A 17,416-nucleotide genomic window follows, 5' to 3' on the forward strand; every position below is an offset into this window, starting at 1 on the left:
TGAGCCGACAGAACAGCCTCCAGCTTAAGACAGGGCAGGACTCCCCCGCCCTCCCTTCCCAGACCCTACCCAATAACTTAAGGCCCCTCCAGTCTTTGCTGGATATTTATTTCTTGGATATTTATTTATTGTTTAGGGAAATGATGGTTTATTTATTGTTCCAGGGCCTGCTGTCTGTCCTTGGGCTAGGCCTCCATGCTGGGTGCCAAATAAAGCACTCTCACCTTCTCTCTGCTTCAGCTTCTTTTCAGAGAAAGGGTGTCTGACGCTTAAAGGGGGCCTGAAATGGACTCTGCAGCCTCTGGCCACTCTAGACCCCCCTCTTTTCCTCCATGTTTGGGGTTCCTGGCCCGCCTTCCCCCACTCTGGCTCGCTCAGTTGGCCTTCGCCGCAGTAACCGGCCGCGTTCCGAGGCTGAGCTCCCATTTTGGAAGTTCAAGGTGGTGGGTCTGCTTCCCAGCAGTCTGCGATTGCAAATGGAGCTCCACAGGCCCTCCTCATCCCTTTGCTCCGGACTGGCTCCCACCCCAAAAGCTTGTGTTACCCCTACACAGCCTTCTGAGGGCTTGGGGAGGGGTTTGGGGGACAGGGTGGGGAGGAGGTGTAGTCAGAGAGAGAAGGCATGGGGAGGCCTGGCTCTGTCCCCTCTCAGTCCTCTGGGCAGCCTCAGAGACGGGTTGGGGACAGGCCATGAAAGGTGGTCCCAACGGGGCAGCTGGTCCATGAGCCGCATTGGAGAGTCAGCCTCTTTAAGCTCATGGTTCTCGAAGATGTCTAGTTCTGTCTGCCCGCGAATGAAACACCAAGAAACTAAGGTCCGCGGGGTGGAATGGGTGCGTCCAAATGGCTGAGGGGGGTCAGGGTGAGCCAGGATCCACCGAGCCCTCTGACCCTTCTCGGGGCCTGGCTGCCGGGTCCAGGTGCCCGGTCACTGGGGCTTCGGCCGGCCCAGCCTGGCTTGCAGTTCCTGCATCATGCCCGGGTGTGCAAGGCCAAACCTGGAGATGGAAGACAGGCCGTGGGAGCTGGTCGTCAGGGGTCCATGGTCCCATCCTGCTCATCCCAGCGCAGCCCCCTCACCCTGTGCTTACCCATGGCCCACGGGTCTTCTCCTGGCGGGCACTGGGGTCCCTTCAGGCCTTGGGGGGCTTGGCTCTGGAGGTTCCTCTGACTGGAGAAGTCTCTGCCCCACGGCTGACAGCGCTTCTTCCTCTGGTGGAGGGCTGGGAGGCTCTACCTGCTGCTCAGGGGTGGGGGTCCGTCGGAAAGAGGGCCGGGAGCGACGACGCTGGGAGGAGCTTCGGGACAGGAGGACACGGCTCCGTGGGACAGACAGATCCAGGCGAGACCCAGGCAGCAGGGCCTGCAGGGAGGGGACACAGAGGGTGACGGGCTAGCTCGAGTTTCTCCCCCGGCTAGCCCTAGACCCCACCTGGAGCTCTCACCTCACTCCAGCTGCCATGAGCGTCGTCCCCTTCAGTACTTCCTGCAGGCTCTCCGCATGGCCCAGGCTCAGCCTCTGCAGGCTGCTGGTTTGAGGACTGGTCCTCCAGGCCCTGGGCGTCCTCCAGGCCTTCTGCATCAAGGGCCTCTGCCCTCTTGCGTCCAGTCAGCTCGACATTCTCCGCATCACAGGGCTTTGGTGCCTGTCCCTCAGGGGCGTGGTCCCCACGCTGCCCCTCGCCGTCTTGCCCCTGCTCCCTTGCCTGCCATACCTCAGCCTCTTTTGCTACCAGCGTCTGCTCTCCTGGGAGCCCTTCGGCCTCCACAATGGCCATGGTCCCCTCTGCCCTCGCTGCCTGGGAGCCTGAGGTAAAGCCATCCATCTCCCAGCGTCCATCTGCCACAGCAGGTACCCCAGCCTGCGTCCACGCTGTCCCTGGCTCACCCTCCCGGGCCTCCAAAGCCTCTGCTTGGCCACCTGTGCCAGTAACCTCCTTCTCTGCTGGGCCCTCCAGGCCAAACTCCTTCCCACCTCTGTCGTCTCCCTCTGCAGCCTCCCCCAGCTCCTCACTTCTGCCAGTTTCTTCTCTCCCTTCTGGCTCACAGCCTCTCCCAAATGCCCCATCCCAAGCTTCCCCAGCCTCTCTTTCGGGCCCTTCCCCAGTCCCAGCCGCCCTTCCATCCAAAGATGCCTTAGCCTCCACAATCTCGGCAGCCAAAGAACTGGTCCATGTGTCCTCCCTGTGCTGGGGGCTCAGAGCCGCCCCCTCCAGCCTCCAGCCTCCCTTGGATGTGCTGTCTGCCTCCCAGGGCCCTGCGGCCTCTACCTCCTCATCCTCGGTTTTTCTGGCATATGGTTCTGTCAGTGGCTGGCCTGCCCTCTGCCTTCCACCCAGCTCCTGGCTCTCTGCTCCACAACCTGCTTCCTTTGCCTTCTCCCACTCTCTGCCTGCCTCCAAGACTTCTGGGAGTGCAGACTCTGGGCTTTCTGCAGCCTCTTCCTCCCCCTCTTCAGTATCTGCTTCTTCCTCCTGGCTATCCCCTCTCTCTACATCCCTTCTCCTCTGGCTTTCCCAGGCTCCTGCCTCAGAGGCATCAGGCTTTCCATACCCCATGTTCCTGGGATATTCCTCCAGGCTCCTTTCTGGGCCCTCTTTGCTCAGGGACGGAATGCTCCAGAGCTCTTCCTTATTGCCTTGTCCCTTCTCAGGTTGTTCTATTGGGGCCTGGGGGCCTCCCCTCAGATCACGTTCCTGGGCTTCAGTGACCTTGTGCTCCAGGCTACCACGCTCTACCCACAATGCTTCTCGACCCATTTGAGCCACCTCCTCACTCCTCTCCTCCCTGAACTCCTTCTCAGGTCTGGCCTCTGGGGTGGCCTCCAAGCCAACCTCATCTTCAGCCTCATTTGCCGCTTTGTCCGGGGGCAGCTCAGCCTCTACGGCCAGGCACCCCTCTTGCTCCTCTGTGGCCTCCGGTGCCTGCAACACCTCCAGGCTGGCCGGAGCAGCCCTGATCTCTGAGTCTCGCCTCTCCTTGGCCTCCTTCCAGCCCTGATGGGCCTGACTCTCAAAGCCCGCCCCCACCTCCCCCTCTGACTGCTGGCCTGCAGCCTCCCTCCCTGCTGTCTGATCCTTAGCTGCTTCTTCCACTCTCTCAGTTCCTAGGACCTGGGTCTGTTTTGGGAAGAGGGGGAATAGGCTCACTTCAGCCTCTCCATTTTCATCCACTGCCTCCTCCTGGTCTCCCTTAGAGGCCTTCTCTAGGGCCCAGATGCTCACAGTCCCCTCTGGGATCCTATCTCCTGGGACTGCCCCACATTCTGTCTCCCCGAGTCCTGGGAGGTCAGCCTCCTCTCCATCTGAGGTGGTTCTGGCCTCCTCCCTGCCTAAGGTTGTCCAGGCCTCCTCCCTGCCTGAGGTTGTCCTGGCCTCCTCTCCATCTGAGAATGTCCTGGCCTCCTCTCTGCCCGAGGTTGCCCCATCCTCAGATTCTTCCCCTGGCTCCTGTGTGCCCTGTGCCCTGCTGCTTTGGCCCTCCCTCACCACCACCACCACCACCTCTTCTTCCCTCCCAGCCTCTTTGGCCCCAGGCCCCTGGATCCCCTCTGCAACTGCCTCCTTGGCTGCCCTTTCTAAGTCCCTGCCATGCCTCGCCCCCTTCTGCCCCTCAGCACCAGCCTTCCCCTCAGGCTCCTTGTGCCAGGTCCACTCTGACTCCACCCCTCCAGCCCCCGCTGGCTCTCCTGCCCTGACCTCTTCCTCCTCCTCCTCCTGTTCCCAGGTTCTCAGTGTCTCCTTTCTGTGTACTTCCTGCTCATTATGCTCCCGACTCTCCTGAGCTTGGCTGCTCCTACTTCCACCAGCCTCAGACCCTACCTGAGACTCCCTTCTGGCCTCCACAGGGGCACTGGGCTCCCAGGCCCCCGTGTCCTGCCTCTCTGCTTGAGATCCATGGGAGCTGCCTTCTCCCCAAGCCCAGGTCTGTTCTGTAGCTGAGCTTCCCTCCGGGCGTCTTCTAGCCTCTCTGGGCCCACTCAGTCCTCCATTGCCTTTACTTTGGCTGTCTCCAAGGCCCTCCAGGGCCTCCTGGGCTTCCTCCTCTACAGCCTTCCCTGGTCTTCCTGTGGCCACCTCCCCCAGTTCCTCAGCTGGCGGCGACTCCCTCCTCTCTGCAGTGGGGACCTCATCTCCTATAAGGTAGGACACAAAGGTGCTGAAGGAATCCTAGAAGAAAAGGTGTGTATGTTGGAGTTTGGGGGTGGGCACAAAGATATGAACGGGGGGCCCAGCCCTCTCCCTGGGGGCCCTGAGCCAGAGGAACTCTGGATAGAAGAGGGGTTTTGGGATCTGGGAGGAGAAGGAGAACAGGACCCGCAGAAGGAATAGGAAAGGGCCTAGATTATGGATATGTGGATGTGTTTGTGGAGGTGGGAAAATTGAAATCCAGGAAAGATTGGGCTAGAAGGCTGCCTGATCCTAGTGAGGGAAACTCAAGTCTGAGGAGAGGCTCAAAGGAAGGAGGGAAGGTGAGGCCCCGGGGAGCAGGGTGAAAGTCTCTGGCATCTCTTTGCCCCTCTCACCAGTGCCCCCCTCAAGGCCTGATGCAGCCCAGGGAGATGCAGCCGGAGGAAATCCATCCTGTCTGTCTCTGTGTGTCCAGAAGCAATGACCGTCCCCACCCACCACGACAAGTCTTCGCCAGGACCCAAGACACTTCCTCTTCCCCTGTCTCTCCCTGACGCATCCCCACCCCAGGCCCTACCCACCGTCTGCAATGCCCACAGGAACGTCCAGCCCAGGCTGGGAAACGGGTATGTTCCCCACAGGGGACTCAGGTGCACATTTCGAGCTAAAGGGCAAGGGAGGAAGCCAGAAAGGAAAAAATGGGAGCAGGAGACCTCAGAATTGGTGATGGGGGAGGAGGCATATGGCAAATGCAGCTACAGTGACTCAGGTCTTGTATTCACACCTCAGCCATTTCCGCCTACCCCCAAGCCACAGCCATTCTGTGAGAGGAAGCTGGGTTTGTGGTTCCTGTTTTGCCCGGGGACAAGGAGTGGGAGTGAGGAGGGGGCTGGTAAGAGCTCTGGCTTCTCATTTCAGGGTCATTAGTGCTTCCCCAAGGGGAAGAAGGGGCTGGCTCGGTGGCTTCAAAAGCCCGTTCCCTCTGTAGTCATTCTTGTGAAACACAGGTTGACTAAGCTTTGTATTGTGGTTATTTGTGTCTACCTCCCACTCTCCGGTGACTTCCTTGCGGGCAGAGGCCATGTATGACAGGTTGCTGAATTTCTAGAGCCCTGAAATGGATACTGACCATTTTTCATTGGTTGGTTAACTTGGGAAGAAGACCCAAAGGAGGCACGTTTCCAACAGCAGTAGGAGGGCGTGGTGATGAGAAAGAGCTGGTGGAGGTGAGTACCAGCTATTGGAAGCCCATTGCTGAGATTAGCAGGGGAAGGACGTGATGAAGAAAACGCAGAATGCTGCTTCACGGCTTAGAGGAAGGTAAGAGATTCCACTCCTTATTTGGGACTATGGGAAGTGATGTCGACCTACACCTCTTCCCCTAGCTCTGCCTGAGCCCCACTTCCCAAATTTCCAATTAGAGAAACTAGATGAGGTCATAGAATCTTGTGTCTTAGAATCACTGGGCCTATGCACCCTTGATGCTGGCAGGAATCCCGCAGCAGTCTGGTGCTCTATTGCTTATTGCTGCAAGGGTCTCTTAAGGTCACCTTTACATCTAACTTTGTGTGATCATCAGTGACTTTTCTTTCTTTTTTTTTTTTGGTCATCTGTAAAACCAGGGGTTGGGCTACTTCGGTGATATTCTTTGGTTCTAGGATAATTTGGGAAAGGGATCTGTTTAACGCCTGGGATACTGCCAGTCAATAATTCATGAAATCCTCGTAGGTGGGTGTTATATTTATCTGCAGTTTCTAAAGCAATCTAAGGGCAACAGGAATAAGTGTGACCTGAGGTTGGCGGCCTTAGTGCCGATCACAAACCGTCTCCTCTGGGCGGGGCTGGGGGGGGGTGGGGGGGGGAAAAGGTAACCAGGCGGCCATGTTTGTTTCTGGCAAGAGAGGGCCGCAGGAGGAGCTGAAGCCGCTGACAGCCATGATTAGTGCTGGTTCCATACGGGCATTGCCTTTGGCGCTGCTAACCTGACGTCAGGCCTCTCGCCGATCCCACCCACTGCAGCTTAAAACCAGCGCTTCCCGGGTTCTGTCGGCCTGTCTCGGTTCCCACACCCCGAAGCTGGCAAGGCCTTGAAGCGAAGAAGTCAGAGAGGAGACCCGGAAGTGGTGCGGACCTGCGAGCACGTGATGGGGGAAGCCGCCGGCGCTGTCACGTGACCAGCCAACCTGTTGTTCCTTGGTGCGGAAAGCTCAGCTGCTCTTAAAGGTACAGGCTGCCGGGCCCCCTGCTTTAGAGGGGGCGGGGGCAGAGTCCGACGGGTGGGGCATGGTGGGCGTGCGCGGACGGACGCGAGATCGAGCCCCGAGGCCCGGGTGAGCGTGATGGGTCGCGGGGCGCGTGTGAAGCAGGAAGCCACAGCGGGGACCCGCAGTGGGTCGTTGATCCTTCTCACATGTCGCAGACCCTCACCCGCCCCATCGGAGCCGACTGTGAACTCTCGTTGCCTTTGGACCCTGCTGTGGACCTGACCTTGGTATCATGAGCGGCTCTGCCGGCTCGCGGCAGCGGCGCCTTTTGGATTCCGAGGGTGAGTGTCCCTCACCGGAGTGACTGTCTGTGCCCCCACGACCCTCCTGACGCGCTCGGGAGCTGGCTCCACCCCGGGAGAACACGCGTGGGGCCATCACGCACCTGAGAGTCGGTTGGGGGTCATGCCTTCTATTTCCCCGCTCTCCCAGGGGAGGAGACCGCCCCGGAATCTCGGCCCCCTCTGCGGGATCGCCAGGGCGCCCATTGGAAGAACGCGATGGGCTTCTGGTGAGTGGCCAACATGGGGTGGGAAGAGGGAAGCAACTGGAAGAAAGAGAAGACAGAGCTGGGCTGCGAAAAGGGAGCGAAACCCACACATGCCAGGGGTGCCAAAGAAATGTACACACATTTTAAGCGATGTTATCTATGCCTGAGCAGTAGTTGGGTGTCATCAGAAGTGTCTGGACGCTGATGGGCACCACTTGGAGCACCTGTTTTAATTGCAGAAGTCAAATGTGACTTGTCTTCACCTTTTTTTATCGGTATATATTGAGTATGGCGATTGATACAGTTTTTTCCTTTCTTAAAATGTGTACACATTTTTGGGGCACCCTCTGTATTTACTGAACCAGTTGGTTTGCCCTGGGGCAACTTATAAGTTTCCCAAACTTCACTCATTTACTTACACCTTCACGTTTTGGCCAGATCCTCCTATCCGATGACTTACTTCATGATTTTGCTCCCACTAACTAAGCCTTTCGAATTGTAAATACAGGTCTTTTTTTAAAAGAAAACTTGAAGTCACCGGCCGATATTTTCCTAATGCACGTTTGCATAAACCCAGCACTACGTTTTGAAAGCTCATCTACCATCTAAAATTATTCAACTACTGAGCCTTGGGAAATACTTCTAGCACTACCCTAAACGTGGAGGACTTAGGTGGCAGATTGGGTTGGAAGTGGCTTCCCACGTAACTCTGGAAGAGTCACATAGTGTCTCTGAGCCACAGTTTCTCATCAGTGAAATGGGAAGAGCAGTAGTACCACTTCATAGGCCTGTAAAAGGGACATATGAAGTCTCTGTCACTGGGTCCAGTTCCATTCCCATCACCAAGTGCCACTCTGGGAGATGAGAATAGCAAATCAGATCCTTCACGGACCATAAAGGACTTTGGGTATTGTCTTGTTTGGATCCACACTGCAAGGTAGTCACGAGAGAAATTGATATCCCCATTTTATACGTAAGTAAACTGAGGCCACTCAACTAGGAAGTGGCAGTCTTCTGACCTGAACCTTGTTCTTTGGGTTTCAAGCCCCAGAAGCTTTCTCCTGTACATCGGGACCATGGATTGGTGGGTGAGAAATGCCCCCAGGAACTGAATCGTGGTGGGAGCTCCCAGAAGAGAGTCATCAAGGATGACTTCCTCCTTTTCTTGCGAGAAGTCTCGGAGATTAGATGCAAACCCACATCTGTGATCCCAAAGCCTGTCTTTCTAACCCTAACACTGAATGGAGATGAGGTCTAGTGATAGAGAAGAAAACAGGGAGCTGACTGAAGGGCCCAGGAATGGGGGGGAGGTTTGGTGCTAGGACTGTGCATAGATGGTAGGCCTGGAAGGACATTAAGATCTGTTCTTATATGTCAGTTATATCTCACAGCTGGGTGTGGGGGACGGGGGACTCTATCCTGCTCACTGTAGGCTCCTGGGCCTTTGCAACAACTTCTCTTACGTGGTGATGCTCAGTGCTGCTCATGACATCCTCCGCCACCAGAGAGCACCCGGGAACCAGAGCCTCGTAAGTGGCCCTCTGCACCACCATTGCCACCGGGTTTAGTCCCAGGGGTAAGATGAGGGACTCACCCTTGGCCAGACGCCCTCTTGAAAAACTCATGGAATGAACGGGGTGGCCAAGGACGTAAGAAGGCTGACGTTCCCAATCTCCCAGATCTCAGGAAGGGGCTTGAAGACTCAGTGGGTGCCAAGTGTACAAACTTAGGTGCTGGCTGGATGGCACCAGGGCCTCCGGGAGGGTTTCTTAACCCCAGCACTGGTGCCATTGAGGCTGGATAATTCTTTGTCGTAGGCTGTCCTGTGCCTTGTTGGATGTTTAGTAACACCCTCGACCTCTATCCACTAGATGCCAGTAGCAGTCCCTGCCCTCCAGTTGTGACAATCCCGAGTGTCTCAGACCTTGCGAGCTGTTCTCTGAGGGGTATCGTCACCTCCCGCTAAGAACCCCTTGTCTGTGAGGAACTGGAGGGTGCATGCCCTGGGCCAGCAGCGGCCACCTGGCAAATCCAACAGGGAATTAGGTCCAAAATCAGATTTTCTGGAAACCCAAATTTTTAAATGAAAGATTTCTGAATGTGTTACCCAGATAAAGTCCATTTACAGGGCCATCTTTGGCGTGTGAGTCGTTGGTTTGACGTCTCTATGGAAACCTTCCCCTCTCTATCGTGCACATAGAGAAACTGAAGTCCAAGAGGCCAGTGCTGACCCAAGGCCATCCGTCAATTAGAGCGGAGCTGGGACTGGGGCCATGGCCTGCTTGTCTACCGTCCTGCCTCCCTGGATGAAAGACTTTCTTCTCTCCCATCAGGTGGACCCAGACCCACTGCCTGCCCCCCATAGTAACTCATCTCGATTTGACTGCAACTCCATCTCCACAGCTGTGAGTACCCGTCTGGTCTTCCCCTGGGCCCCTCCCCACCCCATCAGCACTCAGCTGGGACTGTCCTGATTATAATGATTAAGGCCGCCCTTTACTGAGCCCTTCGTGTGGGTGGCATATATTGGCTCATTTAATTCACACACCAGTTCTGTGAGCTAGGTCCTACGATCATCCCTATTTTCCAGATGAGGAAACTGATGCTCTGAGAATGTGAATGCCTTGACATACAGCTAAGGAGCGGCAGAGCTGGGACTTGAGCCCAGATCTGACTTCAGAGCCTGCCTCTGTAGCTGGTCTGATAGGCTGCTTTCTAGCTTTCCTGGGCCTCTGTTCAGACGTTTGTCCCGGGAAGGTCTGGGCTCTCACTCTGTTCTCCTGTCCCAGGCGGTGCTCCTGGCAGACATCCTCCCCACGCTCGTCATCAAATTACTGGCTCCCCTTGGACTTCATCTGCTGCCCTACAGGTCTGGGAGGGCGTGGTGGGAGGAAGGGCCGGTGGGATCTGAGAGTGGGGGGTCCCCGGAGGACAGAGGAGGTGGGGGCAGGGCTGGGCGCTGAGAGCGGAAAGTGACCTTCCCCTTCTCCCTGCTCTTCCTTCAGCCCCCGGGTTCTCGTCAGCGGGGCTTGTGCGGCTGGAAGCTTCATCCTGGTTGCCTTTTCTCACTCGGTGGTGACGAGCCTGTGTGGTGAGCGTGAGGTTTTGTGTCAGGTGGGAGGGGGGGCTCAGAGGACCCGCAACAGAGCATTTGTGGGGGTCGTCTCCCCATCTCCCTAGAGGAAAGGGGTTCTTTTTGTAAGCCTCAGAAGCTTCTAGGACTGCACAAGTAGGAACTGGGAGATGAGGTCACTTTGGGTAGGTAGTGGATGAGGTGGCGGGAAGTGGATGTGTTAGGTGGAGACGGAGACGGGCAGAGGAACCAAGACTTCGTGACGGGAGTGGAGGAGGCGTCCAGGTTGAGTTCTTGCTTCTGGTCTGATGAGTAGGCGGATGGAGGTACCGCTCCCTGTGAGACGACCTGTGGGGGAGGGGTCGGTTCTGCTGCAGATCTGGAGCCCGGCCCGGCTGTCCAAGCATCTGTTTCCAGCCCCTCTGAGCTGAGCTAATGCAGAGGAGGCTGTGGCCAGACGCCTGAGGGGATCGGGACTGCCGGGGAAAGGCTAGGGATGCCACTGTGGTGCTTGTTCTCCCCCAGGCGTGGTCTTGGCTAGCATCTCCTCGGGACTGGGGGAGGTCACCTTCCTCTCCCTGACCGCCTTCTATCCCAGGTAAGCCGGCAGCACGGGGAGTAGGAAGAGGAGTCCCCCTGCTGGCTTCGGGCCTTCTTAGAGCCCGTGTTGTCCTTCTCAGGGCTGTGATCTCCTGGTGGTCCTCAGGTACGGGTGGAGCGGGGCTGCTGGGAGCGCTGTCGTACCTGGGCCTCACGCAGGCTGGCCTCTCCCCGCAGCACACCCTGCTGTCCATGCTGGGCGTCCCCGCCCTGCTGCTGGCCAGGTGAGCTGCCCCGGGCGGGAGGAAGAGGGATTCCAGGAGGGAGAACTAGATCACGATACTGGTCTTCAGGTTCCCGACAGCCTTGGTACGAGGGATGGACTCTCGGTACAGCCTGGACTCAGAGGCCTGGGTTTGAGTCTGTGGCTGCCACTTGTTGGCTCTGTGGTGTGGGACACGTTGCATTACCCCTCTGACCCTCTGTCTTCCCGCATCTCAAGTGATGGTCTTTGTCCTTATGAGGGGATAGGTGGGACGTATCCAGCGCAGTGCAGTTCCCGAGGTGATCGGAGGGCGGGGGTGGACTTAATCGATTTTATGTATCTTAGGAAGAGGTTTGAAGTAGCCCTTCACACATGTGGCTTCACACTTTTTTGCCTAGAACAAAGCCACGTAGAAAAAGGGAATTGATACAGGAAAACATTGAGTAAAAAAAGGTCATACAGCCGAAGAACGTACGTATGACAAATAGCATGAAGGCAAAACCTAAGTGGCTGAAATTTGGGGAGTTCTGGCCTAGCCCAGAATGCAAACCTCATAAATGGTAGCTAGAGCAATCCTTCGAATACTAGTGTCAAGAAAACAGCTGACTTGCTTGGTGTGAGCCAGGCATTACAGAAGGGGCAGAAGCAACAAGGAGACAAATTTCAGCTCCAGAGAAGGAGGCGTTTTGTGGTCGGAGCTCTCTGGAGGCGGACGGTGCCTTAGAGAGTAGAAACGCGGGGGCTGCCCTGGGAAGGCACAGCCTTGGCCTCCTGACAGGCTCTGTGACCTCATCTTCATTCTGCCTACTTCTAGCTATTTCTTTTTGCTCACGTCTCCTGAGCCCCAGGACCCTGGAGGGGAAGAAGAGGCAGAGAGGGCAGCTCGGCAGCCTCTGATGAGCAGTGAGGCCCCAGAAGAGTCAAAGCCAGGTGGGAGACACGGGAGGTCTTCCCTGCAAGCGGGCGGCCTCTCTCTCTCTCTCTCTCTCTGTCTCTCTCAGCTTTAGTCTTCCTCTCTATAGTGGACAGTCGGGAGGGGAAGTAGGTGTCTGTGCAGGTTACCGTAACAGCGATTGCATTCATCTATTCAAGAAATACTTGTTGAGTTCTTGCTATGTGCCAGGCATTCCAGTGTTGGGGGGTAGGGGTGAGCGAGGTAAGGAAGTGAGGCAGACTCGTAAACAAATCACTGAATTCGGAACCATGCTTTTCCCATACTGGTAAGTGCTGGAAGCACCTCAAACAGGGATGTGCTAGAAAATGCCAACTGGGTGGAAGTGGAGAGAAGGAGGTGGTCAGGGAAGGCCTTTTTGAGGGGGTGTCCTTGGGCTGAAGTTAGAATGACAAGGAATCAATCCCGCAGACATGGGGGGGTGAGCAGGTTCCAGGCAGAGGGAACAGCAAATGGTGAGGGCCTGGATGGCACAAGCCTGGATGGATGTTTAAGAAACCGGAAGAAGGGGCCAGGGCGGCAGCAGGGTGGAGATGTACGGCCGTCAAGCTATCCGGGAGCTGTGATGAGGTCTCCTCTGGCCAATCCTTTTTTGTTTTAAACCATGGTGAAATATACATAGCATGCAGTTTGCCAGCTGAACCGTGTTTAATGGTACAGTCCAGTGCATTCACACTGTTGTGCCGGCTGGTTCTGTCCCACCAGCACCCGTCTGCTGGCCAGTGTGCCAGCCTCACCTGCCCTTCTCTCCCTGCTCCTCTGCAGATGCCAGCCCCACCCTCTCCCTTCAGGAAAGATGGACTGTGTTCAAGGTACGGAGGGTGGCCGTGGCCTAGCCCTGTCTGTGGCCCGTGCCCGCCTCCCAGCCTTGCACTGTGTCTTCGATTCCTCAGGGCCTGCTGTGCTACGTCATCCCGTTGGTCCTGGTCTACTTTGCCGAGTATTTTATCAATCAGGGACTTGTGAGTGATGGCTGTGGGAAGGGGTGGGGGAATAGAGGCCGAGACGGGGACTCACATGTCCCCATCCATCTCCTCTGTCTGGTCCTGGCTGCAGTTTGAGCTCCTCTTCTTCCGGAACACATCCCTGAGTCACGCTCAGCAGTACCGCTGGTGAGAACGGTGAGGGTGGGTAGCAGGACGCGCAGTCTGCTGGGAGGGCCCCCTGATGACCTGGCTTTGGAGGGGCCTGGCTTTGGAGGGGCTGCCCTGTGAGGAGGCAGTGGAGGGGCTTCCTCTGACCCCTGCCCCTGTCTCAGGTACCAGATGCTGTATCAGGCCGGCGTCTTCGTCTCCCGTTCTTCTCTTCGCTGCTTCCACATCCGCTTCATCTGGGCCCTGGCCCTGCTGCAGGTACCGAACACCTGGCCCTCCGTTCCTGCCCTGGCTCCTGGCTTCCCTCCCTCATCAGGAAGTGTTTATTGCTCACTGTCATGTACTCTCAGCACGGGGAACTGAAGGCGAGCAGGGCTCATGTCCAGTTTGTCCTCGGGAGCCAGGCAAACCTGAATGGGAATTCCGACTTCTGTACTCAGTAGCTGCGGGACGTAGGGCAAGTGTCTGAACCGGTTTGAGCCTTGGTTTGCTCATCTGTAAATTGGGCACAGCCAAAGTCCACTTCTCAGCAGAGTTGTAAGAAAGAGAGATGAAAAGAATGAAAGAACGAGATTTCATAGCGTGTTTTCATCAGAATTACTTATTTAATGTTATGTGCACAAGCCTCATGTAGAGACACAGGCTTTCAAATAACATTTCTAACACTAAGAAAATGTACGATCTTTTTTTTTTTTTTAAAGTGTGTTTTTCCAGGACCCATCAGCTCCAAGTCAAGTAGTTGTTTCAATCTAGTTATGGAGGGCGCAGCTCACAGTGGCCCATGTGGGGATCGAACTGGCAACCTTGTTGTTAAGAGCACCCGTGCTCTAACCAACTGAGCTAACCGGCCGGCCCTACAGTTTTTTTTTATTCTGCATGGTTAATTATAGAATCAGTGACATTGTACTCAACAGATTATATATCTCAGGGCAGGTGAGCATATTCAACTGCCCATGGCAAAAGTAACCTACAGCTTTAAGAGAACAGACAGCATCCCTCCGACAGTCTAATAAGCAAAGTACGTTTACCTAACCAGAGTTCATTGTTTCTACAGCCCAAAGGTAACTGTTAAGATAAACTTGCAACCATTTTCTGAAAGTCCTTGGCCCTTTTTAATCAACTTAAATCTATGATGATGAGACCTAGAATAAGTATAGAAGACACTTTAATGTTATGGCAACAGCATGTAAATACCTGCTAACTTTCTTCTTTATTTCTTTAAGCAGTACTGCCATCCCAAAGTCCCAAATTATGTCAAAGTTCTTAGTGTTTTTCATTAGATGCTGCTGAAATGTAGCTTTCGGTTTTAGCTATCATTTTAACCAAGGCTGTTTCATAGAAATCGCGGCTTGTAACCGTTTAATTCCACGATAAAGGTGTCTAGTCTAATGCTGTAGGTGAAGTGTCGTCAGGGTTTGGCTGGTCACGTTGGTATTATTGCCAGGGTGTGTGCTTTTATGCAGATCTCTGAGTTAGCCTGAGTTAGAAGCTCTGAGGGTCCCCAGATGGTCCTCATGTTTGTTAAGCAGGTGGTGGCAACCCTTGCACTCAGGGGCCCCCTGAGGAAACGGGGTACAGAGGGGGGACCTATACATACCCGTGGGTGAAGTCAGAGAGGCTTCCTAAGAGAGGAGAGAACAGGGCATCTAAGCCAGAGTTTCTCAGCCTCAGCACTGTTGACATTGGGGTGGATCGTTCTTTGTCGGGGGCCGTCCTGGGCTCTGTGGCGTGTGGAGCAGCCTCCCTGGCCCCCACCCACCAGATGTCAGTAGCACCCTCCGTCCCCAGCTGGGACAACCAAGAACATCTCCACATATTGTCAGATGTCCCGTTGGCAGCACCATCAAGCTCGGTTGAGAACCGCTGGCCTAACTGTCACTTTAGTGTGGAAAAAGGGCTGGGGGGTTGTCAGCGGGGAGCCCGTTGGGAAGAGAATGAGATCACAGGTGTGAGTGACCCCTATCTAAGCTGAGCTGTGAGCGATGACCAGGACATCCCGAGTGAGAGAAGGAATGATCAGAGCCACGGGAGAGGGCAAGAGACCCACAAGATCTGCAGTGCTGGGATGGGGGAGGGGGGAGGTGGGCCCCAGATGCCAGGGTCTGTGGGCCCCGTGGGGTGTTGGGATTTGATCCAGGCCTGCCAGCCTTCCCTCATCAGACCCGGGGCCACTGAACAGGGCGGCAGCCTCCCTCCCTGCCCGCCCAGCCCTGGCCCCAGGCTCAGCCCTCCCCTCCTCCTGACCCCGCAGTGTCTCAACCTGGCCTTCTTGCTGGCGGACGTGGTGCTCAGCTTCCTGCCCAGCATCTACTTCGTCTTCCTGATCATTCTGTATGAGGGGCTCCTGGGGGGTGCTGCCTACGTGAACACCTTCCACAACATTGCCCTGGAGGTCAGTACCAGCCGGAGGGGGCTGTGGGCGGCTCCTCCGGGGTGTTCATGGGACCGAAGCCTCACCCCTGCCCCCACCTTCTGCAGACCAGTGACCGGCACCGGGAATTTGCCATGGCGGCTGCCTGCGTCTCCGACACCTTGGGAATCTCCCTGTCAGGACTCGTGGCCCTCCCTCTGCACAACTTCCTCTGCCGCCTCTCCTGACACTGGGCTTCTTGGGACACAGGATACACTGACCAGGGCCCACACTGACCAGCAGGCAGGTCAGAGAGCCCTGCACACAGCCCACAGCCCACCCGTGAACTCTGCCCACAGGCGTCCCGCACGGCGGGGGGCTGGGCTGTACAGAAGTTACGAGATCCCTGGACGAGCAGCTGTCGTTGGGCAGTTTCTTCTTGGCGTTCTGCCCTCAGAATAAAGGCCTATTTTATCAATTGGTGCCATTTCTCTCCTTGAAAAAGGTATTCTTATAAAAGGAATACAAGCCCACTTTGGAAATACACAAGAGAGTGTAAAGAAAGCATTTCAGGAGATTTCTACCTAGTCTTTCAGTCTTGACTTATTTATGCGTTCATTCACCATATGAGACAATCTATATACATTTTTCTCCAACATGTAAGTTTCCAAACATGCAGAGAAATGGAAAGAATTTGTACAGTGAGTACTCTCGTACGCACCGCCTGGGTTCTGCAATGACCATGTCGGAGCCGTAGCTGCTCCATTACGGATCCAGCCCTCTCTCCATCAGTCCATCCTATTTTTGCCTTCAAAGTAGGAGGCTGGCTTGCATGCACTTCGCTCTACATGCTTCAGCTTATTAACTGGCATCCAGTATTTTTGCAATCCTTTTTAGGTACAATTTACATACAGTAGAATGTACAAAAGGTTAACATATTTTTGGAGTAACTGAAGTGGGCTTAGTGGTTCCCATGCTTCACTGTTACCATCTCTGCCATATTTGTCGTGTCTATGCAAAATACCTGTAGTTCATATTTTTCCCTTCAAGTGACTATAAATTTAGTTATTTTAAAGGGAAACAGTGTGACTATTGAAATCATGAGTTTCAAATGCTAGTTATGTGTGTTTTTCTATGACACATGAAATACGGAACTATTGGTGTTTAAAATGAACACCCAGCACCTGCCCCGAGACTACGCATCACTACCGGTGATGTTTGTGGCTCCCCACTTGGGGAAATGCTAACACAATGGGCTTTGGAGACCGAGAAACCTGACTTTTGGGTCCCAGCTCTCCAGTCACTAGCTCCACAATTTTGGGCTAGTCTCTTCATCTCTCTACACCTCAGTTTCCCAATCTGTCAAATGGGGATAATAATAGTACCAACACATCCTAAGGTGATTGTGGAGGTTACATGAGACCATGGGAAAGCATAGTCAGCACTCAGTAAAAGTTAGCTTTGCTCACGCTATGATTTGAATCCTGCCTTTACATACACTGTATGATGTAGGTGGTTCTCTTTAGGTGTGCACCAGACTTGTTAAAATACAGATTGCTGGGCTCACCTCCAGGGTCTGACTGAGGGAGTGTGGGGTGGGGACCAAGAATACACATTTCTGTCACATACCCAGGGCACACTGCTCTGCTACAATTCCAGGGCCACACTTTGAGAACCACAGACCCTACCTCACCCCATATGCAAAAAATAACTCAAAATGGATCAAAGCCCTAAATGGAAGAACTAAAACTATTAACTCTCAGAAGAAAACGGGGGTAATTCATGACCTTGAATTTGGTCCTCGTGGCTTAGATACGTCACCAAGCAACCAAAGAAAAAAGTAGATAAATTGGACTGCACCAAAATTAAAAATGTTTGTGCATCAAATGACACCATCGAGAAAGTAAAAAGAAAACACAGAGAGGGAGAAAACATCTGAAAATCATGTATCTGATAAGGAACTTGAGCATCTATAAAGAACGTTTACAACTCAAAATATAAAAAGGCAAATAACCTAATTTAAACATGGGCAAAGGATCTGAATGGACATTTTTCCAAACCCCATGTGAAGGTTTCTCCAAAGAAATTATACAAATGGCCAACGAGGACATGAAAGGATTTTCAAAATCAGCCCTCAGAGAACTGCAGATCAAAACCACAGTGAGATACCACTCCATACTCACTAGATGGCTATAAAAAAACCAAACAAGCAAAAGGAAAAAGAGCAAGTATTGGTGAGGATGTGAAGAATTAGAGCC

General features: G+C 54.5%; 2 protein-coding genes across 3 annotated transcripts; one reads left to right on the forward strand and one right to left on the reverse strand.

Moving 5' to 3' along the window:
• Nucleotides 1-114: 114 nt before the first annotated feature.
• Nucleotides 115-4,637, reverse strand: APOBR (apolipoprotein B receptor). Its single transcript, XM_033101558.1, has 4 exons — nucleotides 4,526-4,637; nucleotides 1,446-4,169; nucleotides 1,092-1,363; nucleotides 115-998 (listed from the first exon to the last, which is right to left on the reverse strand). Exons 1-4 carry the CDS (start codon nucleotides 4,580-4,582, stop codon nucleotides 929-931), a joined length of 3,123 nt encoding a protein of 1,040 aa, XP_032957449.1. The 5' UTR covers nucleotides 4,583-4,637; the 3' UTR covers nucleotides 115-928.
• On the forward strand, nucleotides 4,621-15,636 carry CLN3 (CLN3 lysosomal/endosomal transmembrane protein, battenin). 2 transcript variants are annotated; one of them, XM_033101559.1, is made up of 18 exons: nucleotides 4,621-4,756; nucleotides 5,290-5,450; nucleotides 6,150-6,353; nucleotides 6,550-6,675; nucleotides 6,827-6,905; nucleotides 8,317-8,413; nucleotides 9,218-9,289; nucleotides 9,674-9,753; nucleotides 9,890-9,975; nucleotides 10,483-10,555; nucleotides 10,638-10,781; nucleotides 11,577-11,692; nucleotides 12,480-12,526; nucleotides 12,608-12,676; nucleotides 12,771-12,826; nucleotides 12,973-13,066; nucleotides 15,060-15,200; nucleotides 15,287-15,636. In XM_033101559.1, the coding sequence occupies exons 4-18, from the start codon at nucleotides 6,627-6,629 to the stop codon at nucleotides 15,404-15,406; spliced, it is 1,323 nt and encodes a 440-aa protein (XP_032957450.1). In that variant the 5' UTR covers nucleotides 4,621-4,756; nucleotides 5,290-5,450; nucleotides 6,150-6,353; nucleotides 6,550-6,626; the 3' UTR covers nucleotides 15,407-15,636. The 2 variants fall into 2 exon arrangements, with proteins under 2 accessions (XP_032957450.1, XP_032957451.1); XM_033101560.1 differs by having other exon boundaries at nucleotides 5,290-5,356.
• The last annotated feature ends 1,780 nt before the right edge of the window (nucleotides 15,637-17,416 follow it).

The sequence above is a fragment of the Rhinolophus ferrumequinum genome, assembly GCF_004115265.2.
Source record: "Rhinolophus ferrumequinum isolate MPI-CBG mRhiFer1 chromosome 15 unlocalized genomic scaffold, mRhiFer1_v1.p scaffold_54_arrow_ctg1_1, whole genome shotgun sequence".
Classification (NCBI taxonomy): domain Eukaryota; kingdom Metazoa; phylum Chordata; class Mammalia; order Chiroptera; family Rhinolophidae; genus Rhinolophus; species Rhinolophus ferrumequinum.